Source organism: Halichoeres trimaculatus, unplaced genomic scaffold, assembly GCF_033239565.1.
Source record: "Halichoeres trimaculatus isolate MK-OKI-2021-1 unplaced genomic scaffold, fHalTri1.1 fHalTri1_scaffold_11, whole genome shotgun sequence".
In the NCBI taxonomy this organism is placed as follows: domain Eukaryota; kingdom Metazoa; phylum Chordata; class Actinopteri; order Labriformes; family Labridae; genus Halichoeres; species Halichoeres trimaculatus.
Genome location: NW_027437189.1, coordinates 34,446,457 through 34,470,252, shown reverse-complemented (window position 1 = coordinate 34,470,252; position 23,796 = coordinate 34,446,457). Strand labels below are relative to the sequence as shown.

The window sequence follows — 23,796 nt, the reverse complement described above, 5'->3', positions numbered from 1 at the left end:
AAAATTGAAGCTGTTTTTGTTTATATTCTTATATTAATGGATGAAATAATGGGACAATTGTAACTTGTTTTTCATTTTAGAAGCCATTTCAGGACTCCCTATCAGTTTTCTGCAACCCCCCAAGGGGTCCCAACCCCGCTTTAGCAACCACTGATATACAGTACATGACATCTGTTAAAGGTAGGGTCTGCAGGTATTTTTGTAAACACAACATTTAAACTGGACTCCTCCTCCTTGGATCAGTGCCAGCAGCAGCACACACCCACAGCCTTCAACTGTGACTATATGAACACACTCACTAGCCCAGCAACCACCTGTAGCATCACGTTTCTATGCAGGAGGGACTCGAAGGCTGTGAACCTGACTTGGCATGTTAGCACAAGCTAATCACATGTATTTGAAACATACCTGGTTAGCAGAAAGCTAACTTCATTGCTCTTCGTCCCGAGCTGCTCTTCAAGTCCCTGAAAGCAAGTGAAAGTCGAGTCAAGCTTCAGCCTCATTTAGTAAAAAGCCTTATCTGTTTGGTGTTTCATTTCACTTCAGTTGTGTTTTTCTTCCCCCATGCTATGTCCACTATCATAGCCGCCCAGAATAGCTTCTTCTACTAGCCATCATTAACACTCAAAGTCACTTATACACTTGGTGCACTGTGATTGGCTGATGTAGCCACGCTTACTCTCCGCACAGAAACATCCCAGAACAGCCAAAACATCAACATAAAGGCTGAGGAGGGGTTAAGGCAGACACTGATACTGACACACATGTACAGAGGCTCGTAGGAGATGATTGAACAGAATTATTCCTGTAATAGTTGACGTTCTATTTTTTAGGGAAATCCTGCAGACTCTACCTTTAAACTACGCATCTCCCACCTTGTATAATCTTTTCCCCTCTTTCCCTCACAGGTTGCTGGGACATATTCCAAAACCTGGTCAAACAGGGAGGATGCTCTCATGGCCGTGCACAAGAAGCTTTCCGAGCTTTCACCAACCAGTCCTAGAGATGAGCTGAGGAACATGATACGAGCTGCAGCTTTCCTGGTGAAAAAAGCTCTCCTGGATCAAGTGTCATCTGTGAGCCATTCTTTCAAAAAGCTAATTTTTATGTGGATATTTTTTAAGTTATGTTTTGAAGAGAAGGATTATCACTTCAAACAGACTAAGGGAGGTACTAATTCATTTATAGTTACAGTGATAAGTCAGATTGCTTACATTTTAATAGGGCCAGGTCAACCTCAGTGTGGGTGGGACAGACTGTAGAACAGAAAGTTCAAAATAAATTTTATTAGTCAATCAATAAATCAATCTATATGTTTCTTGATGTCTAACAAAAAAATATGATCCTTGGTCAGAAAACTGAAATTTTTTTAGAATAAATTAAACCACAAGTACCGGGTAAGACACTTTCTATGAAATCTGTTCCTGTGAACAGAAACTGCTGCCTGGAGGGCAGCCCTATCAAATAAAATTGCTGTGGATATGTTTGTTTTTCCTACTTTAAGTGACAGTCCCTGTTTTCTGGTCAAAACCAGAACCAAAGTTCATGTTATTAAACCATACACACAGACTCAGACATGTGCACTGCCAACAATGATCACACTGTACCATATGCAACCCCGGTCCTCACTTCTACAACCCCACTGCCTTAAACCAACAGTTCCACAAGGATTGCCTTGTAACTCTCCATGCAAGCCATTCGAATGCCTTATACTCCTACCTTTACTGATAAACTGATTGGAATGATGCATGCTAACAGAATGATTTTCTCTCCAACAGATGATCTTCAGTTCAGTTTACTTTTAATGCACCTTTCTCTCAACTATCTAGTTATTACATCCAGGTTTGAGAACTGCTCAGGATGTTTATTGTTTACCTTTCAACCTAAACTGATCTGGTAAACACAAATAGAGAGCAGATTGATAAGCTGTGTTAATTTAATTGATCTGTGAAATAGATCTAGTATAGTCTTACTGTGCGTCATCAGTAGCCTCTGTTCATTACAAAAGAATGCTGCTCTTCATCTGCAAACTGAGGTTGTTTCAAAGTAAACACATCCCAGTCTTAACTGTCTGCAAACTGACGTCACCCTCGTGCTAACCTTTCTTGGGAATTCTATTAAGTTTGAAGCTAAATGCCCACTGCCTCTCCCCTCAGGTTTTCCATGCCTCCTTGAAGCTTCTGCGGCTTCTTCTGAGCCAGCTGATCCCAGCTCTAGGGTTGGGCCGGACTGAGATGAACCACTGCTTGGAGCAGACTTGGCCCAGCCTGCTGGTCAGGACTGGAGACTCAGCCAGCCGCCTCAGGACCACGGCTACGGCTTTTGTACAGGTACCTGTTGGCACTTAAGCATTTCACTACGCCTCTGTTTCTTGTCAGCTCCTTAGCTGCTTTGTTTTGACTTAAGAGACAAAAAGATTTCTCAATGTGCATCACAAGCTTCATCATCTTCCCATTTCAGCACATTAAAGATTCAGTATGTGGTTCTCTCACACCAACTTATTAAACCACAATAGTTCATAAACTGACTAATATTTTATGACACAAATCCCTCCACTGTGCTGAGTAAGACTGAAACCATTTAGTCGTTCTGCAATAAGTGCTGCTGAGGAAATATGACCTCTGAGTTTTATTGCCCATGAGGTTTTTCCTGATGGGGAAGTTGTCAAGAAGAAGTTTACAGGATGCATGGAGTCTGGTAGGATTTTGAGTCATCGCTCAGGTCTTCAGATTGCAGCTGTGGATTTTAAACACTTCCACTGCTGGACTACACCGATGTAAAGATGGGACCCTAACACAGCTCTGCAGCACTCACCTCTTTTGGCACCAAAAGCCAGTTTGGGTGAATTACTGTTTGAAAATCAGCCCTACCTTGTTTTTTGGCCAGCAAATGTAAACATTTTATCAAAGCCACAAAATGAGATGCAGCTGTGGGAGGAAAATTAACATGCAAGTACGCAAGTAAACACCCAAAGTGGGGCTGTGACTTGAATTAGAAGCTGTGATGATTTGTTGATGTTAATTTACTGCACCTCCTAACAGGGTGGGACTTGACTCGTTTCTTTAAGTAAGTACCCTCCCTATCCTTTGAGGCATCTCTCGAGGGTGGAACAGCTGGATGACAGCATGACAGGAAACCCAGATGCGTTATTCATCAAAGAACCACAACTGTGAACTGGTTTAAGATCTCTGAAGACCTTCACAGACAAAGCTATACCTTTTATCTCTTTTTATACAGTCCTGTACATGTGTGAGTGGTTATACAAAAATGATTCTCTCTTTATTCAGTTAATGCGTCACTTATTGAGAATCTACATATATTTAAGTGTCCTTTAAATAAGTACTCAGCCAAATACACACTTGTTTATTTATTTTTATTCATCTATTTATTTAAAGGGACAATGAACCATTCTGGACAGCATGCATGTTAATATGACAGTTAGCTATAAGGCTAATCCTTATCCTTGGCCCCTGGCAGGTCACTGTAAAGTCGTTCACGATAGAGATAAATAAAGACAGTTGGAAACAATTCATCATGAAAGCATCTATCTGAGTGCAAAACCTGGAGTTGGATCACGCAAAAAGTAGGCTTCAATTGTGTTCAGCATAACAGTAGCCTATTTTATACACGTAAACACACCCACATTTTAAGTGACTGTGAAGAGTTTTTAAGTGATCTTCAAAAAGTCTCACTTCTAGATATATGCCTGATCGTAATCCACACTTTAAAAGAGACAATCACCAATGTTGGTTATTCCTACACTGAAAAAAATGTTTTGTTGAATTTACCCAATTTTATTAATTTTAGCAGTTGGACGCAATATCTTTATTTAGATCTAGATAATTTATTTAATCTTAATGTACATGTTATCTTTAAGTTATTTCAAATTAATAACATTTGTTGTTGTAACTCAAATACACATAGTAGTATTTACTCAAATTTCCTAAGAGATCACAACTAAACCCATTTTTATCGTAGTAAATTGTATTGAATTAATGAATTGATTCATTTCAAACTGTGAGCAAGGAGGGAGTGCAGTGGATATAAGACCCCACTGTGCATTAAGGCCCCGTTTACACGGAGACTCTTGCAACGATTCTTCCTTTGCATTTTCAAAAGCCACCCGCGTTTACATGAGGACGGCGTGAAAACGATTTGCGTTCATACGACTCCAGGAGGACAAGTCTCCTCTTCTGTTCTTTCTTTTTCTGCCGTTTTGTTGTGTGAGACGGTCGGCAATCCAACCATGACGCGCATTACTGCCACCTACTGGACTGGAATGGCTCAACTGGAAATGTGGCTGTGCACGGAGCCTTCACCTGAAACTGTGAGTGCGCATGCGGTGACGTCAGCTTTCACCCTGAAACGCTCCGCTCTGTGTTTACACGAGGCTGGATGGAGGAGCGGATTCAAATCTTTCCACTCTGGGGAGCGTTTTCGAAAGTTTGCGTTTTCACTGAAAACACAACATGGTCTCATCTAAACGCAACAAACTGTTTGCGGAATTGACCGTTTTCGGCGTCATGTAAACGGGGCCTAAGATGTTAACTTGCCAAGGGCACAGGCTTTCTGTGCTCCACATGGCATGGACTTGCTGTCTGTGCCCTGTGGCATGGACCGTGTACCTTTAAGCATGTTTAATATTTTATATGTTAATAAATGAGATGTGTTGATGGGCTAAAGTAATGATCAGAAATGACAAACTGGGTTTTGTCTTCATTTGTATTCAAATTACCATTACTGAGAGAGTATTTTAATTGGAGCCCTCACTGTAGTGGAGCACAGACAGCCAGGCAGCCAGGACAAGCAGCCTATGCCATGGAGCACAGCCAGCCAGACAGCGCAGTGGACCACAGACAGGCTGCTGGTCCATGCCATGGAGCACAGACACACTGTCCCCACGTGGTATCTTAATGTGCATCAGGGTCTCATATCCACAGTGTCCCATGGTTTTTCCTTTTGGGTTTTGCAGATTATTGAGTTGAAACAACTTAAAATTTTAAGTTGGATTAATGCAAAAATATTGATTAGAGAAGAATTAAAGTATTTAATATATTTGACTAATTAAGTTGCGTTAATTTAATTTGTTAATTTCATTTCAAAGAACTTAATTTATTTAGGTAGTAGGTAGTAAAGTGGTAGTGCTAATGTTGATGCCAACCCACAGTCAGCAGTTATTCTGCAGTGGTCCGTTCAAACTTGAGAGTCTATCAATAAAATAAAGAGTGAGGTTACGTTAGCTCTGATTGGTAGATGACTGGCAGGACATAACCAGGATTCACTTACGTTACACATTACAGACATGTCCCAGAGCATCAGGCTGTCAGTAACCCTAACATAGCTGGATTCTAAACTAAAGTACAAAGTGACAAAGTTTGCTGGTTGTCAAGTTTCAAATCCTAGCTCGATCTAACTGTTGATACATACCCTACCTCTTTGTGTTGTACCTGCAGGATATTTGTGGCTTTAAAGAAGTTTACCTGACTGACATTCTTGGATGAGATTTTGCTTACAGGTTGAGGCTCCAGTGCTATCCTGACACATTTTTAATGGGCACAGACATGCCCCGACATTGCCCTGACTATATGCCCCATCTGCTTTTGTTAAGACCATTCATTTATGGTGAACAGTTGAGATGGAGAATGTTGAGATGGGCAGGAAAGACTTGTTTAAAACAAGACAAAAACAAACTAGCTGCAGACCGTAAACTATAACTGTAACATTAAAGAGTTTGTGTGTGCTTAGGATTGTTTTCTGGCTGGTGCATTAGATGAGTGTGTGTTGAGTGAGGAAAAGAGGATTTTTTTTTTTTTTTGCTTTAGAACCTTCTGTTTCAATGAGTTCAACTTAGGGCACAGCTGTGCAGACCACTGACATGATTCTCAGCCCTCTGAAATCATCGTCTGGCTCTTCAGGACTTGTTCAGAGTTTTGTCGAAGCAACTTATGAAAGCCTCTTTGTAAGCTGAGGGTGAATCATATGTTGTTTTTTTCTTTTTTATGAGTCCGTGATGAGTCTTATATGTATCCAACATAACTTTCTCTGACTTGATGCACTTTAAACAAGAAAACACTCACTCACTCCCCCCACCCAACTAAAGGCTTTTTTCTTATTCACTTGTATTCATCTCTCTAACAGATGCTTATGGAGAGCTCAACATGTCTATTTTTAGTTAAAAAATAACATCGATTGGATTTTTCTTGCCTCCCACAGCATATATTTATACACCTGATCAAAACCTGATGAAAAAATTGAGAGAGGCCTTGCTGATGCAGTTCAAAAATCCGACCATGTTCAAAGAGAGAAAGCTTTATGGCCTTTGTCATCAGGAGGTCACGACAGAGAGAATACCAGACAGAAAATCACACTGATCCACATTTAGAGCAGATTGTGTCTTTTAAAGGGGACATATCATGCTGATCCCTGATTCAATACTTACATATAATATGATGAATTTGAAAACAAGACCTTTCACCCCCTGAATTTTCAAAAAATTAGATATTTTATTTTTTCTGATATCCTAGAACGAGATTTGATGCCTCTGAAAATAGGACATTGCCAGTCGGCCGCGAGATTTTGACCTTCATGACGACACGAGGATCCTTTCTTTTTATTGGAGTAATCTGATAAAGCAGCTCCTCCTCTGTGATGTCAGTTAGTCACACAACCGCCACCGAGGGATACACCCACCAAGAGCCGACTGACTGAGTGCTGGATGCAGGGACTCTGCTCTGCTGAGCAGCTCGGCTTTACATGATGAATTAGCAGTTAAAACACTGTAGTTTTAGCAGACGTCTTAATACTTGTGAGACTGTGATATTTGCATGCTTGTTCTGACATGCACTGTGAACCTGGACCACAATAATGCTGCAGTAATAACATAGTGACGAACTGACGGTAGAATAGAATAGAATAGAATAGAATAGAAAATACTTTATTTATCCCCGAGGGGAAATTCAGGAGTCACAGCAGCATTTAAGAAAACAAAAGTAAGAAAGAATATAGAAAGTGCAAAAATGTCCATAAGAAATTAGATGACGACATCCCGTCCACCACTCTCCTGCCCAGCCAGTCTCCACCTCCACAGGGTCCAGGACTGAGCCTTCCCAGCAGTCTGTTCAGTCTCTGTCTCCTGGATCCTGTCTGTTCACAGCAGGCGAAGCTCCTCCGATGTGTCGCGGCGTCCGATGTCAGCTCCGTCAGCCACGTCCATGAACAGCACGATGCCGCTGGGTTAGCACAGCTAGCTCATCCATCCCCTGGAGCGAGATCCCACGTTCCCAACAACGATGGATGGAAGGACAGGTCCACGTCCTGACAGCTCACATCCGAGAACCAGCACGTCGTCCTCACCTCCTCCTCCTCAGCTCGAGGGAAATCATCAAGCCCTACACTAGTTAGCATTGACATGTTAGGCTGCTAACAGCTTATTTCGCATGTAAACAATGCAGCCATGGTTACATGTAGGATCTCCAGACAAACACAGGAGAAAAGTAGTAAAAAATACCGCCAAAGCCACAAAAAGTTTGGTGTCCGTGACCAACAATGAACCATACAAAGTGATGATCCACTCCAAATACAAAGATTACGAAAAAGAGACGAAGAAATTACAAGAAACGGACAAAGACGAGAGAGCTGCTGCAACAGGCAGCTACTTGGGTAGCGCCTAGAAACCATGAGAGGCGATCTTTAGACTACACTTTCAGCATGATGGATAAAACAGACAGAGAAAAGTGAAGGAGCAGGATGGAGCCCTGTTATAGAAATAGTTTATTGGTGAAGTCTGCCTATATTTCCACGTATAAACTATACATGTTACAGTACCGCTTTGACTCACCACACTGAAGCGTCCTGAGATGATCTGTGTCCAGGTGGATTTTATTCCTCCTGAGCTGCAGAACCGTCCGGGTCTGACTCGGGGTCCAATACAAAAGGACGTATCCTACACTTTTGCCATTTTATTAGTGCTATCAATGCCTTACGGTGAAGTTTTGGCAAACAGCAAACTCACTCGGTCTGCTCCATTCAATGTGGTGATTTTGTAAATACTGCCATGCTGCAAAAACCGCCCCCCCTGGCTCCACCCCCTCCGCCCCTCTGATAGAACTGACCAATCAGAGCACAAAGGGTTGTGACGTTGCGAGGTTACTGGAGGTCATTCTGGAAACGGAGTGTTTCAACGAGATCTTCAGAATGGCCTAAACTGAGGATATTGAGAACGCTATTGTGGGGCAATGAAGGAACTAAATGACTTGTACTGAGGGCAGAAATGCTTTACAGGCATCCTAGTCTGGCATAGTGAAAAGGAGAAACAAGCATGATATGTCCCCTTTAAAGGCTGTGGTCTGAAACATTTGAACAGCTGATGAACAGACTAATTAATGTTTGCAATAAATTGTTTTTTTCACTTTTTGGTCTTCCTCCCATTTCTTCTATTAGCATTTTGGAAACTTTACTTAAAACCTTTTAAGATCCAACAGTGCAAAAAGTAGATTTTTCCAATTTTTCAACTTATCTTAAAATTTGGACCAGTGCCAAGCACAGTGACAAACTGTTAGTCTATGACTGCACCTTAAGTCATGGTCTCTCTCCTCTCGTATCCCTTGTGAAGGAAATCGCTGTTCTGAAGGATGTGCGCGTCCTGCAGGTTATCCCCGTTGAGCTGGTGAAGCCCTTCAAATCCAACTTCCCCTCTCGTCTGGCTCAGAGTCGGGCTGAGCTGATTCAGAAGCTGCTCACTGAACTTGGTACAGAGAACTCCGGTTTCACCCTGGACAACATCATGAACGTGAGTCAAAGATTAACTTCAGAGATAGGGAATGTTTTTATTTTATCTTCACAGGAGCCATAGAAAGCTAAGACTATCTGACAAATGATTATTTATCTGAAAAACCTGATTACCTTCTTTTTTTAGCCTTCTAGTCACACTGTCTACAAACTGAATCTGAGGCTATTCCACTGTGAAATATAACCTGTGACAGACACACTTCACATGCCAGGTCACTGAAGATCATAAACCTGGAGTTTTAAATGGGAACAGTGACAGCAAAGAAATATAAGTTTTCAGGAGAAAGAAAATATCAAAGATGTTGAAATCTGCTTTATTTTATCTAAAGACGGCTTTATATGAAAAATAAATAAAATAAATTATATATTTTTTGCAACCAATTTACGGCTGATTGATACAAGTCAAGGCATATCACAAATCAAAATAAAACAAAATAGAATTAGGCGACCTCCCCCCTGCACAGACAGATCTCTATGAAATATAATAAAAAATATGACAATAATAATAATAATGATAATAATAATAATAATAATAATAATAATAATAGTGGTGATGTTTTGTATGCTAATAACAGCAACATCTGTATTAATACTGATAACCACTCTTAAATATACAAGTTTAATGCAGCCTTTTATTCTGTGGGTGCAGCTAAGCCCCCCCTACTTGCAGTCAAACCACACACAGACGTGGCAGCAGCAGGTAAAGACCCTGCAGGTGCATCCAGCGCCATTTCAGTGTACCTCCATGAGAGGATGTCCCTACCAAAGAGGTGAAATGCAGATATTGTTCCTACTATCAAAAAGCACATAGACACCAGAGATCAACGGATATCTTTTTTTCAGGGATAATAACAGTTAACAGTAGTCAGAGAAGCTGATAACCAATATCTGGGGCCGATATTTATTTGCAGTAAAAGTGAAAATATTGTCGTCAAAATTTTGAAGGATATAAACTCTTAAACACTTAACTTTGTTTAAACCTTTAAGCATTGTTTGTTTAACAGCTCCCAGGCTCAGCACCTGTCTTATAAAGTTAAATGAAAACTCAAAAAAATGAATAGCCTCCTAAAGTTTTCTACAGTAAGTCAAGTTTTCCAAAATATGGCTCTGCATGTGATCAATCAGATGGTACTGTGGGTGGGACAATGCTAGAGACAGAGTAGGGACTGCAGACAGAGAGGTTCGGCTGTTTAGGAGCCAAAAAAACACAGTCTTAAATTTAGTTTATTGGCTGCCAGATTAAAAGAAATAACAGACCAGCAATCTGTCCATCCCTAATAAACACACCATTCTTACACAGAAAGTTAAAGGACAAAAAGTTGTATGAAAATGAACGGGTGCCATCCGGACTAATTATTGGCACCGATATTTGGCATTTTGAGGCATATCAGCATTTCCCTTTTTTTATTACAACAACCGATGAAAAAAATAAATTTATAACAGGGTTATTTTGGCTCTGATGCAGCCACACCTCTCCTTCTGCAGTCACTCTGTCTCCAGCATTGTACATTAACAGTACCATCTGATTGGTGACATGCAGAGCCATGGCTCAGGTAATCAGCAGTGAAAGCTGTGCATGCACAGGGCTTACACACACTTTGGAGAGGAGAAAAGGTTTTGCTGGGTGGAAAAACTCCAGAGAGCAGGTATATATGTTTCGAAAGCAAGTTTAGGCAGCAGTGTCTCCTGAAACTAAACATCCCAGTCCCAGTTTATTTATTAATGAGACATGCTGCTGGACCTGGGAGCTCTTTAATAAACATATGCTTAGAAGCATTAAAATGAACTTAGTTCATATTATTCAAATTTTCACTTAACCACAAATGAATGTCGGCTATCGGTTATCAGCCTCCTTGACTACTAATAACTAACTAAAACCTATCAGTTGATCTGTAATATTTAGCCACTGAGGTTTTGAGAGAGTTTGGTGGCTTCTGCAATGTGGCCACCATTTTTTTCTTGCTGCCGTGAGGCCAGCGAGTTATTAATGTTTTTCAGAGCGAGAGAGAGACATCTGGCATTGATAAGACATTCAGGAGTAAGACAGTGGGAGCACATGACACTTCATAATCCAAGAGTTTTCTAAGCATGGAGTTGACCAATTTCCACCAATGAGAAATTTGCATGTCGAAAAAACAAATGTACGAAAGATCAAACAAGTCTTTCAAAACACAGTAGTAGAGTACAAATAGTGATGATATAAGTTTCATTTAAAACCTTTTCCTGGGGGCAGGGGCGTATGTAGTGGTTTGGGGGCCCAAGGCAAACCCACTCAATGGGGCCCTCCATGTCCTTGTAACTCATCTTCCTCAGAGCTAGACTGGCCTTCTCTGGGTCTACTGTCTCTTTCTGAGAATCAAGGCATGAGACAGTGCTGATCTTGTACATGGTAACTTAACACAACTAAATGCATTTCCTCAAGTTCTGTACTTTAGTTTGATTTAGAAAAAAGTGAATACATCATTTAGTCCACTTTGTCCTAGATTTGAAATCTTTTATGGTCAATTGACAGCTTATTTGTCCCACAGTGGGGAATTTACAGAGTAACAGTAACAAACAAGAAAGTATGAAGTGAAAAACATTACAATAGGTAAATATTGAAAAAATAATTTAGTAAAGAAAAAATATGTAAATATCAAGCAAAACATAAAACTGGAAAAAAATCTACTGAAAGAGGTGATATTTACAGTTACCATACTTTTTGGTACTATTATTTTAAAGTTAATGTATTTTTGTTAGACCCCCTGTCCAGTGAGTTATGTTTCCAAAAAAAGAGATTTTGTACAATAATGTTTATCACCAACTCAAAAAGTTTGATTTTGAGAAAATGATACTATTTCCTGGGCTAGATAAAGTCCTTAAAATCCTAAAAGTCTTAAAAGTTTATCTCAGATCTCAGAGCAACATTGTTTTTGGGGAAAAGTGTTTTTTACCACTTTCTTCCTGAATCAAATTGTCAGATGTGTTGTAACATGGAATAGCCCATTGAATAAGAAGGGAGGGGGAGTACCCAAAACCATCATTGAAGATTGAGCCTTTTGATGTATTTTGAAGCATGTGAAGTAAGATTTAGAAAAAAGAAATGCTTTCAATTGAAGAGAACTTCACAAATCAGGTTTTAAGAGATGCTTTTGGGGCCCCTGGGAATCTTGGGGCCCCAGGCAACTGCCTGTGTTTGCCTAATTCTAGCTACGCCCCTGCCTGGGGGTAAGATAGGTTCCATGTAAAAATTGAGATGGTTTTGTCGATTATTTGGGTTCTGGAGGTGTTCACAAAACATTTCTCGATGTTATCCCAGTCAAGTTGTCCCCTGTTTTATGATGTCAGATATACTGTAAAGAAAAACATGCAGTATGATTTTTAGTGTACTACTACTTTAAAGACAACATCAGCGAGCAAACTCTGTTATGATTGGCTTTGTAGTTTTGATGTGACTAACTGAAAGGAAAGGAAAGGAAAGGAAGCAGTCCCACCCTGACTTTCTGGGGTATTTCAGTTCACCAAAACAAGCTGTCAGTTAGCTCCTGTCAGCTGAGTCACTGCTGTCAGCATCATGGGCCACTTCACATCTCATCTGGTTTTCAGCAGTGACCTAATACCTACGTGCAAACTATCCCAGTCTGTTGACCGGACTGGGCAGGACAACAAGCTGCCCTTTCCTCCCCTCTCTCTGGTTTACGACCCATCCCCCACCCATCCCCCTCTGCTCAGCCTTCTTTTTAACTTTACACAGCTTTTATCAGTGAGAGCAAATTGTTAGGTTTGTCTGCTAGTTTCCCCACCCCTTTAAAGCCAAAGCGACACAGTTGGAATTGGGTGGCCTGTGTTTGCATGTTTGTGCGTGCTTGCTCAGCGCCTGTCCTCTTTGTGCTGGCTGCCTCTCATGTTTGCCTGGGAAAAACATTTTCAGTTAGGATGGAGATGTGACAGCTCTGCATTTTTCCCTAGCTTGTATGGCTTGTCTTCAGTCCTGGAAAAATCAGAATTGATGAGGGATTACTTGAAGTTGTGTTTCCAGGTCAAACGGATAAAATATGGACAAGATATTTTACTGTTAGCTCTTGAAGGTGGTGACCAAGGCGGCAGCCCCCATCACAAAAAAGACCTCAAACATGAGCATAGTCAGAATAATCTGAAGAGTGTAGGGCCTTGAAAGTGAACATTATCCTTTCCACCTTAAAACTCTTTGTTCTTAACCTCTGTAGCTCATGTTAACAACCCTGTTGACATCTCCATAGTGTTAGCCTGACATCTCTATATTGTCAGCTGAACCACGGTTCCAGCATTTTTCCTCTTTCTTCTGTTGTTACCTGGGTGCTGAAAGCAGAAACCAGAGGGGGAAAAGATTGATTGCATTTTGTGTAATGATATTGAGAAGTGGTTTGCAGAGACAACAGAGAATAATGGCAGGCTGTCCATGAGCCTGTTGAGCGAGGCTTTGCTGGCCTTTGTTTAACGCTTACCCCTGGATGTTAATGTTCTCCATTGGAGAGATTGCCATTGTGTGGGGACTCTCTTGACTGAAGGATTATGTTGGACAATGGACATCTTTTGCGTCATCATGTGCAGTTCTTTTGAAGGTGTTCTCAGCTGTGCTGCTGCTCTGCAGATGGATTGAAACCACATGTTTATTTCACAGAAAAAGGTGAATTTTCTTTGGTTGGCCTTATTTTCAAAGGATACTCTGATGACTCTGATGTTAGGAGAAGTCCAGGTGTGTGCAGGACTCATTTCAAGGTGGTTTCATGGTTAGTTAAAGCTTAATTATGCCATGCAGGAACTGTACGAGGGCCGTTCCACTAGATCAGTGCCATTTGGGTCCCAAAGAAATAAAATGTATCAATGTCTGATAAAATTAACTGTAAACACATATTTTTGTATGAAACAAAGTACCCTGCCATTGATCTGATTGTTAATTTAATTAAAAGTATTTAAAAGAACAATTTAAACTAACTTGAACACTGGGAGGTAGCATTTGTTGCCTGTCCTTACTTCCTAAAATTACACTGTACCATTAAATTTGATAATTTAAATCTTTAAGATTTCACCTTGTGGGAAGACATCAGGCCTTGCACCAGTTAGCATTGACATGCTACAGGCTGCTAACAGCTGAATTCACATGTAAACAATGCAGCCATGGTTACATGGAGGATTTCCAGACAAACACAGGAGAAAAAGTAGTAAAAATATCACTGAAGCCACAAAAAGTTTGGTGTCCATGACCAACAATGAACCATACAAAGTAATGATCCACTCCAAATACAAAGATGACGAAAAAGAGATGAAAATATTACAAGAAACGGACAAAGAAGAGAGAGCTGCTGCAAAAGGCAGCCATAGCTAACAGGGCGGCGCCTAGCAAAATGCAGCCATCTTCAGCTTAGGAACCTTGTAAAATATTGCAAAGTTGCCTGGGACGTACACATTTTGAGTAGTTCTGTGTGTCTCATATGAGACTTGAAGTTATAAAAAGACAAAAAATTAACTTTATTTTTAGAGAGTTAATACAAAAAAATAGCACCAATTCAGTGGAATGACCCACAATTCAACATAAAAGAGCAAAATAGGGTTTGAATTATTTATCAAAAGGCTTTAGTTTCTAAAACTGTGATAAAAACATGTGAACTAAAATTATCAAAGGGAAACAAAAAGGGCACATTATTTTCTTTATTGGTTTTCAAAGTCATTCAATTTGAGTCGTTTTAATCCCATGACTGAAACAAGATCAGAAACAAAAATGGTGTGCTCAAGCGCAGAGAAAATAAGAATTTATTTCACAAAAACAAACAAATGAAAAATCCACTTATTCTGGAAAGTTAGAGACCCAGGGGAAATCACAGGGAGCAAAGATGAACAAATGAATGAAAAAGAAGACAAGAATTAGGGTAGAGAAGGGTAATTAACTCAGGCGTGACAGAAAACACTGGTGAAACCAAAGAGTGTAACCAAACAGGAGCGTTCTCAGTTAAAAAACTGATGAGAAATCTAATTGTGTTCTTGAAGTGTTGTTTTCATGTTAACATGCTGTTTAAAGGTCTTTTCTTTCTCAGTTCTGTACAGCAGCTCTGGAGCACAGTGCGTCGGCGGTTCGGGAGCTGGCAGTGAACATCATTCTGTCCATGTACCAGCAGCACAGAGCCGCCGTTCTCAGCTACCTTCCATCAAACGATGCTGCCGCACGGAAGAACTTCCTGTACAAAACTCTCTTTGATGGCTTCGCTAAGATTGATGGAAAGCTGGTGGAGACTCAGGCAAGATATTTTTCTTACCCTCAAAGAAAACTCATCAATATTTATCAAAAAGCTTCACTCCAGACATGAAATATAACTCCTAAACTCTTCCTATCATATCACTGAGGTGATGCAGTCTGAGGTTGAGATTGAGCACTTTGAAGATAGATCAAGAGATCTTTAGGTGAAGCAGTTAGAAGCAAACTTTTCAGCTAAAAAGATGGATGGGTTTGGATTTTTTAGGCTAACAGCAACAAATTCATCCAGTTTGTCCAGTTTGCATGTGTGTGTTTGCCAAAGCTAATATGAGGAGTTTCATTTTTACCATAGAACTTGTGATTCACCCAGTGACTGAGCGTAGTCTCCTTCTGGCACTCATGTAAAAAAACTGTGTTCCCATGACCTAATGATGTGCTGTGGAGAAAGGCTCACTCTGAAAAGTCTGGCCGTTTGCTCATTTACAAAAGTGACTGCCAGCATGACCACACCATGCTACTGCATCCCCTGGAGTCCCATTTGAATTAGTGAAGCATAAAGCTCAGTCTGTTTCAGTGACATGGAGCCAGAGCTGGCATGGCGAGTTAAAGACGTGTAATGCTGAATTGATATGAGAATAGTAGATCCAGTAAAAGCAAACACAAAGGAAAAGAAAAAAGTCCCACCATGAGATTTCTGCTGTGCCACTGTTTACCCAGACTCTGAAGAAGGGTGCTGAGCAGGACGGGCAGAAAGAAAAGGCAGAGATCCACTCTCTGCAGGAGCAGCTGGCTGCGCTGAAAGAGATCACAGTAGGTGGAGCACTAATTAGACTGTCATTACATCACCTCTTGTAATGACTGTAATGTAATCTGCTCTGCTTTTTTGGAACGTTTGAAAAGTTTAAATCACTGTTGGAGTTGTGTGATAGCATTTCTCTGCTTTTGGAAGCATCTTGTGTGACGTGTACTCATGCTTTTTCTTCTTCTTCTTCTCTGTGTCTCTGTGAAGGAAAGAGAGGATGAAAGTACCAAAGAACATCTTCCTAAGAAAGAAGCTCCCAAAGTTGAAAAAGGCTCTCAAAAAGTTGGCAGAGCAAGTATGTAGAAGAGACTTCAGCTTCCACTTCCCATGAAGATATTATGGTGAAATAAAACATTCATACTGACTTTGAGTTTATGGGAATGACCCACTACTCATTTATAGGAGTGTGTATTTATGGAGCTCTGCTGCAAATACAAAAGGCCGCAAAAAGTCTTCATTATTTCTTCCTTTTATTAAAAGGGGAGATTGTTCTCTTTTTTTAGGCTTTATACTGTGCCTCTGGTTCCCCCCTTGGTAGCTTTACAGGATTTACAGCTCAGAAAATAAAAATAAAAATTGTCACACTCGTGCTTTAGCAAACAACTACTGTTAGCTCTGGCTGAAACACTTTGTTTTAGCTGCTGTCTCTTTAAAGCTCAGTTTCCACCAGGTGGTTCAGTTGACTTCGTCTCAGTACGGCACGCGTTTTGTGGTGTTTCCTTTGACTAAAAATGGGACAGGTCTCCAAAGTACCGACCCATACTGTCCCACTTTTGGGCACCCCAACAGAAGGGTACCCTCATTGTGGGGTGCCAGACATACTTGTCCAACCAGAGAAGGTGGAGCTAGAAACACTGCAGTTTGTCGACTGGTCAAAAGAATCGTCACTTTACGAATGACAGCCGTAATAAAAAAACAACACATAACCCTGACATGTTTTAATCGCCAGTTGACTTCCTGAAGAGAACTTCCTTTTTGTTTGGAAAATTGATATATCTTTCATCATTGCTCTTTGTTTACTGTGTCACATTTTTCTTCTTTGTTAGATTTATTAGCAGGGTACACTGTGTCACGCTGCTTTGGCGTCACGCTACTACATAGCTGATGCTGCTATCGGCATCCGGCTTACTCACCATCTACCAAGAAGGATGTGGTTGGCTGTGGAAACACAAACAGGATCCGGTTTTACTGATCCAACCCATACCAAACTGTACTGATCCATACCGAACCGTTTGGAGGAAACAGGGCTTAAAGTGATACTCCGGGATGGAACAAGTTGGGTCCTATCACAAGGTTTAGGGCAGAAATGACCCCTACAGCAGTGTTTTTATGCAGCAGAAGCCCAGGGCACTCGCACCAAACACCCCCTCCCTGCTCCTCTGCTGGTTTCCTCTGCACTCAGACGGGGCCATATTTTACTTGACCAAAAACACAAATAAACGGACTCCCACCAAAAAAATCTGATGCGGTCTGCATTCACACTTTATTTAGAGAATTTTCAGCGTGTTACTTTCACACAAAAACACCGCTAAATAAGGATCTAGTTCTCATCGTGTCTCTTCGTCCTGGCAGACTACCTGCGTTAGTTTATATCTGGCACACCGCGCGCAGACTGATACACTAAGCGGCGAGCGCCTCGTAGCCAGCTGTGGCTCTGCAGCGGAGGTAGCACCGTTTTACGACAAGATGAGAACTAGAGCCTTATTTAGCAGTGTTTTTGTGTGAAAGTAACGCGCTGAAAATTCTCTAAATAAAGCGTGAATGCAGACCTCTTTAACCACTGGACTGCTTTTATGCTTGGGAGAGTGCTTCCAAAAAAAATAAGAGATTCTGTCTTCCTTGATTTTCCAGCTGATACAAAATCGCTCCAGAATGTGGTGACAGAAAGCAATGAAGCCCAACAATCCATCAACTATCTTGACAAGTAAGAAACTCGTTCTTAAGGGCAGGACTTTAAAGGAATCCTCAGCTGAACGGTGTATCAAGTTTAGATTAATTGTATTTTTTTGGAGTTGCTTTATTTTTTCCCTGCTATTTTGGCTTTCATCAAGTGTTATTTTTACATGCCCAAGCCTTTTTAAAGACAGTTAAATTCTTTGAAGAATAAGCTGATCTAAAGTCTCATTTTTCAGCTTGTGCATATTCTGTGGCAAAAAGGACGAGTCGTTCACAGAGGAGGGATTGGACCTTCACTACTGGAAGCATTGCCCTATGCTGAGACGCTGCGATGAATGCAGACAGGTAGACAGGCAGGAGAAGTCCTCTTCATAGAAAACATTTAGTCTCCCTATCTGTTTAACCACCATACCATCAGTGAGACTTGTAGACCCTGTGAAGAGCTGTGCTTTGTGTTGTCAGGTGGTGGAGATAGCCAGCCTCACAGAGCACCTGCTCGGTGAATGTGAGACTCGATCCAAGTTCAGTCAGTGTCCACGCTGCTCTGAGGCCGTGGCCACTGAGGATCTGACGCGCCATGTGCAAGGACCTGCATGCAACCGTAAGCTCTTAGCCTTATTGTTATGTCACTGGAAGGTCTTTGAAATATCTGGGTAAAAGTTTTAGCTTTCCTTTTGTGATGGGTTGTTATTCTTTGGCCATGACTGGGAGAACTGTCCAGTCAACATTCAAAAACAGATTTTTTTATTTTGTCAGCCTCATAAACAACATGTGAAAATTAAAAATATCATTATTCTTACCTTCAATCTTTTGTTTATTTTTTAATCAATATTTTCTCTTTCTGTCCATAAGTAATATGATTCCCCTGCATATTTAATGCTACAAGTTATACCAGAGCCACTCTGGTCCACGTGTATTTCCCAGCCCAGTACAGGAGAAGCAATGAAGAACTTCTTCAAGTTAGCAAACCCTCTTTGGTCCCTATAATCTGTGCCAGGTCTAAAATATATGTTATTAACTCACTGGAGAGCTCATCAGTGTTAGCTGTTATCAGTGTTAGCTGCTGGGTTAGTTTGTGTGACAGGGGACTGCTGAGTCTGGCAACCGTGACTCGACCGTTGCAAGTCCCACCCACTGAGTTTGATGGGTAGGAGTGACAGATAAAATTAATTCATGATGTGCTGCCAGAGAGAGGTGACCATGAATTAATTAGTTAGTCTAGACTGCTAGAAAATGCATTGGTCTCTTCAACACTATCATCTGACACAGTGCTCAGCAGAAAAGACAATGCAGACAAGGGGAAAAAAAAAGACAACAAAAAAAAAAAATAAAGGCTTAGTTAAATAAATAATTCAATAATTAATTGAATGAGTAAAATGAATGTTTATTAAATTAACATTTTAAATAATTATTAATAATTAATAATTTATAAATACTTGTATATTTAATTATTAATTGATTTATTTCCAACATTAAATAATTATTGACACAATTATTTATCTATTTAATTAATTGTTCTTTAATTAATGATGTATATATATATATATATATATATATATATATATATATATATATATATATATATATATATATATATATATATATATATATATATATATATATATATACACATACATTTATTTCATTTTGGCACATTTGGTCCTCCATAGATTCTTTTTAATTATCATTGTTCATTTTGATGGAGTTTTTATGACCCTGTTCTTCAGGCTGTTAGACAAGTAAAATATCTGGCGCAACGTCTGCCCACTGGATATTATATCTAGTTTATGAACTTACACTTATATTTGACTTTAACTTATATTTTGATCAAACATTGATTGAATAAATAGTGTAAAAAGAATTTTGCTTGGTTGCTATTTTTTTGAAAATATATTTTTGAATCTCAGACAGGGGTATGTGTACCCCTATTTGAGAACCAGTGGCTTACAGTGTCTCCACATATAGATAACGTTGGTGAGCCTGTTGTATAACTCTGAGCTGAAACTAAGAGTCTTTTTAGTCACTGTTGATACAACATAAATTAAAGTGTAACTTTGAATGGATTGTGTTGTGTTTGCTCTAATGTTTAAAAGTGTGTGTTATTCTCTCCTCCTCCACTGCAGTGACCTTTCCTGTAATTGTATATAACACCTGGCTTAACGGTGTCATGTTCCTGTTTCAGCCCCCATTTCTGGCAAAGGCTCCAACCACTGTCCTTTGTGTCATAACAACTTCCTGCCCGGAGAGGAGGTGAGGATCTATACATACACACTCTCATCTCTGTGTTCTTGTGAAACAAAAGCATGATCATTGGTGATAACAGCTGGGTTAATGATGAAAGGTGTTCCTTCCATTGACGGTGTGCAGCAGATTATTTTATTTTATTGAAAACAGTCATCGATGGTTATCTGTTTAGAGTTTGAAGGAAAAGTAACTTAGTGAGCTCTCTGATGTCACTCCTCTAAATCAGCTCAGAAATGAAAGAGCATCTAATGTGAGGCTTGAGGAGCAAACAGCTGTTGAGGTAAAATACTGCTATTGTTGGTCTTTTGAGACTTCAAAGGAGGCAGAGCCTTTGTTCCTACCAGCTGCTTCATTCATCCGAGCATTTAGTAAATGCCATCCCGTTCACATTCCTCAGAGCTTGAGAAAAAATGAAGACAACAGTCTCCTTTCCCAGACTGACCTCACTGAATCTTTGTTTTCAGGAGTTTTAGTATTAGACTGTTCTTTTGGTGGTTACATTGCATGGTAACCCCCTTTAAATACTTCCTCTGGAACTTAACAGATAACCATTCCCAGTTTTCAGCAGAGGTGCTGATCTATTGGTCAGTGTCAGCTCTTTGTTTGTGTGACAGAAAAGTTGAAATGGAGCTGCAGAGTTAGGACATCAGCAGCCCAACTCAGAGATGTAACAGCAGTGTCTCCTTTCACTCGTCTTCACTTACTTTCCTGTCATCGTGGAGCCTGATGATTTATGCAGCTTGTCTTGAAAAAGGCCACAAGAGCTGCGTGAGTCCCAAAAGTCAGAGTGACCAGTGCCTGTCCTGGGACGGTCTGTTCCAATCTGCAGCAGCATTAAAGAAAAAACACAACTGTGACACAAGAACACAAGTTGATGTTTGGTGCCTTAGACTTCAAATTACCACATCCATTGTCTAATTGACACTTCAGGGATCCTGTGATTGCCAAAGAGTGCTCATTTTTTCATTGCTCTGAATGGACAAAAGTGCATTATTTTCTGATTTCTCCTGTAAAATTCTCCAGCTGCTTGTCTCAGTGATTTTGTGGTACTGAGCCTGATATAGCAGATTATTTTTTTAAGGCAACTGCGGTCTGAACAACCAGGTCGCATCAAATGCGACTTTGACATCATTTTGGAGGGAGTTGTTGCACACTCCAGCCCAGTTGGCAAGAGGAAGAAGTGGAAGAAACAAAAGTTCTGCTCTTCAGACAAAATCAGAGGCTGGAGTCACACTTAAAATCTTTTTTCACATAACCCCTTCACAAATCTGCCGGCTGCCACCACACACTGTTTTTAATATAAGACCATAAATGAGACTACCAGCTGTTGCCATGTTCATTTCTGCACACACTGTTCTGTGTGTGATGTCATTAATGTTCAACTGAGCATGTCAGTCACTTAAGAAGCATGAGCTGTACACATCGCAGTCCACAGTCAGGCCACGTTTAGAAACGTCAAGTGAGCAACCTAACAAAAAAATCAGATTTGAGGATTGGGTAGTAACTAACTTTTCCAGAAACCACCAAAAGAAGTAGTTAACAAATAGAGCACATGTTACTTTTGCTATTAAGAGTCATGTCAGGAAGAGCCACTGTCATTTCCACAAAATCAAATGAGGCCCTCGTGGAAGAAGTTTGGACACCCCTGCTGTCTCACAGTGTGTCACTGTTCTTCAGAACTGTGACTCTGTTTGTCAATGCTGTAGCTTGTCTTTGCAAATAAGGGCATTAAACAAAATGTTTTTATTATGGTGTTATAGTTTCATTCCCTCGCTGTTAAAGGGATAGTTCAGTTTTTTTGAAGTGGGGTTGTATGAGCTCTATGTGACCACTAAGGACATTAGATACAGTAGAAAGTTGTCTCCTCTCCCTCAGTAAGACACAAACTGTAATCGATGGTGACGAGGAAATAGGCGCTAACAGGGACAGACCGTACCAAATTCAAAGGCTATTTTCTCTGCCTACAAGAACTCAAATCAAAGAGTAATAACACAGTTTAAGAGTACGCTACATAAAATATTTTTTAAGCGCGTTAAGTCTTCGGAAATATAAACATTTATCCGGACCTAACTAACTGGTCATGTATCCTTCCACGCAGCGCTAGTGCGCTCCGCCCCCCCTCCTCCTTTCAGCTGTGGGGAAAGTAAACAAGCTATGCTTCAGGCGCTGGTTGTAGCCTCGTGTAAGTTTGATCAAGTTTTGTAATTCTTTTGTTTGTACTCTAAGGATTGTGAGGCAGCGTAGGAAATTCAAAATGAGTGACTATGACAGCGACGATGAAGTTCCATTCACTTTGGAACCAAAAGGATACCTGTATGAACCGGAGTACACAGAAGAAGAGCTGCTACAGATGGCGACTGAAAGGGAATACAGAGGAAACATCTGCAGACACTGGACATCAAGACAGAGTTGGAAATACTCAGTGGTGTAAATGTCTGAGCTGTGACTCATTGCCCATGGATGCTGAGTGTTACTGCTGTCACGAGTGGAACTTGGTTACAGACACTCTTCAGGATTTGTCTGAGGACACTGCTGGCTCTCAAGCCGTCTGTGTAACTCATCACACAGATTTCCCTGCTCTTCTGAATTCTGGAGTGTCCTGTAACAGCAACAACGACAACAACAATCGTGGCAGCAGTAACACTCAGCATCTCGATGAGGAAATATGCACGGAAACTGGACATCAAGATGCTGAGACGAAGACTTAATGCACTTAAAAAATATTTTATGTATCGTACTCTTAAACTGTGGTATTACTTTTTGATTTGAGTTCTTGTAGGCAGAGAAAATAGCCTTTGAATTTGGTACTTTCTGTCCCTGTTAGCGCCTATTTCCTCGTCACCATCGATTACAGTTTGTGTCTTACTGAGGGAGAGGAGACAACTTTCTACTGTATCTAATGTCCTTAGTGGTCACATAGAGCTCATACAACCCCACTTCAAAAAAAAAAACTGAACTATCCCTTTAGCAGTTTCATTCCAGGTCTCTCAGGTCTAAAATGTGAAGGGTATACAGACCCTGATGTAGTGGCACCAATTGTACAACCCTGGCTTTACTCGCTGCACTTCTCCAAGAACTCACTTACACAACGCCGTCTCTTACCTCACACCTTAAGAAGCAAAGGAAAGGTTCTCATAAAGTCACTCACTGGCTGTTAGGACCCTGAGACCCGGTGAATGACTGCAGTGTTATTGGGAGTGAGGGCAACCACATGGGCCTTGACTGGGCCCACAGTCAACCGTAGTTGCTCAGACTGAGAGTGGTGGGGAGAGAAAATGGTCTCACTGAGCGACTTTGTCCTGATTCCAGGCCTGGAAGACTCACCTCATGGGCAGGGAGGGCTGTAAACAAAACTCACGCAGAACTGCGGTGTCCCAGAGAACTCAGCCGGCACAAGGTAAAGCATTCATACACCCCCCCTGCTTACAGCCACCCCCCCAGCCCTCGGTGTGAGAGCTACACAAAGTGCCCATGCTTGTTGGTTCAAATTCATGTTGCAGCTTTTCCACGATGGCTTCCTGCCTCAGAGCACAAGATGAGACATAAAAATAGTGACAGATTTGGAGCCCAGCGTACTGGATGTTTATGTATCCATTTTGAGGGGTATTTTGCAGTCGTGGTAACATTTAGCAAGATTATTTGTGACTTACACATCCTGCTTCAGCTGTGCAGCATCACATCGTGTGCCCAGCGCCAAAGTAGAACATTGCAGTTGGGTAGTTTTTTTTTTTTCTTCTAGTTTATCTTTTTTCTAATCTGTTCATCCTGTTTCATTTTTGTGAACCTTCTGCCTTAGAATCCATCTTTGGGAATTTGATTTGATTTGGCATATTTTTTACTTAGACACAAGGCTGAACAC

The 23,796-nt window shown here is 40.7% G+C and overlaps 1 protein-coding gene across 2 annotated transcripts in view; it reads left to right on the top strand.

Annotated features, from left to right (window-relative positions):
• cep104 (centrosomal protein 104) overlaps positions 1-23,796 on the top strand; it is a 42,245-nt gene that overhangs the window by 12,261 nt on the left and 6,188 nt on the right. For both annotated transcript variants that reach the window (XM_074681176.1, XM_074681175.1), the window contains 11 exons: positions 909-1,076; positions 2,157-2,330; positions 8,612-8,788; positions 14,838-15,038; positions 15,713-15,805; positions 16,005-16,092; positions 17,649-17,721; positions 17,930-18,038; positions 18,156-18,294; positions 19,876-19,943; positions 23,247-23,334. In XM_074681176.1, coding sequence (XP_074537277.1) covers positions 909-1,076; positions 2,157-2,330; positions 8,612-8,788; positions 14,838-15,038; positions 15,713-15,805; positions 16,005-16,092; positions 17,649-17,721; positions 17,930-18,038; positions 18,156-18,294; positions 19,876-19,943; positions 23,247-23,334 — 1,378 coding nt within the window. The remainder of the gene's footprint in view (positions 1-908; positions 1,077-2,156; positions 2,331-8,611; positions 8,789-14,837; positions 15,039-15,712; positions 15,806-16,004; positions 16,093-17,648; positions 17,722-17,929; positions 18,039-18,155; positions 18,295-19,875; positions 19,944-23,246; positions 23,335-23,796) is intronic.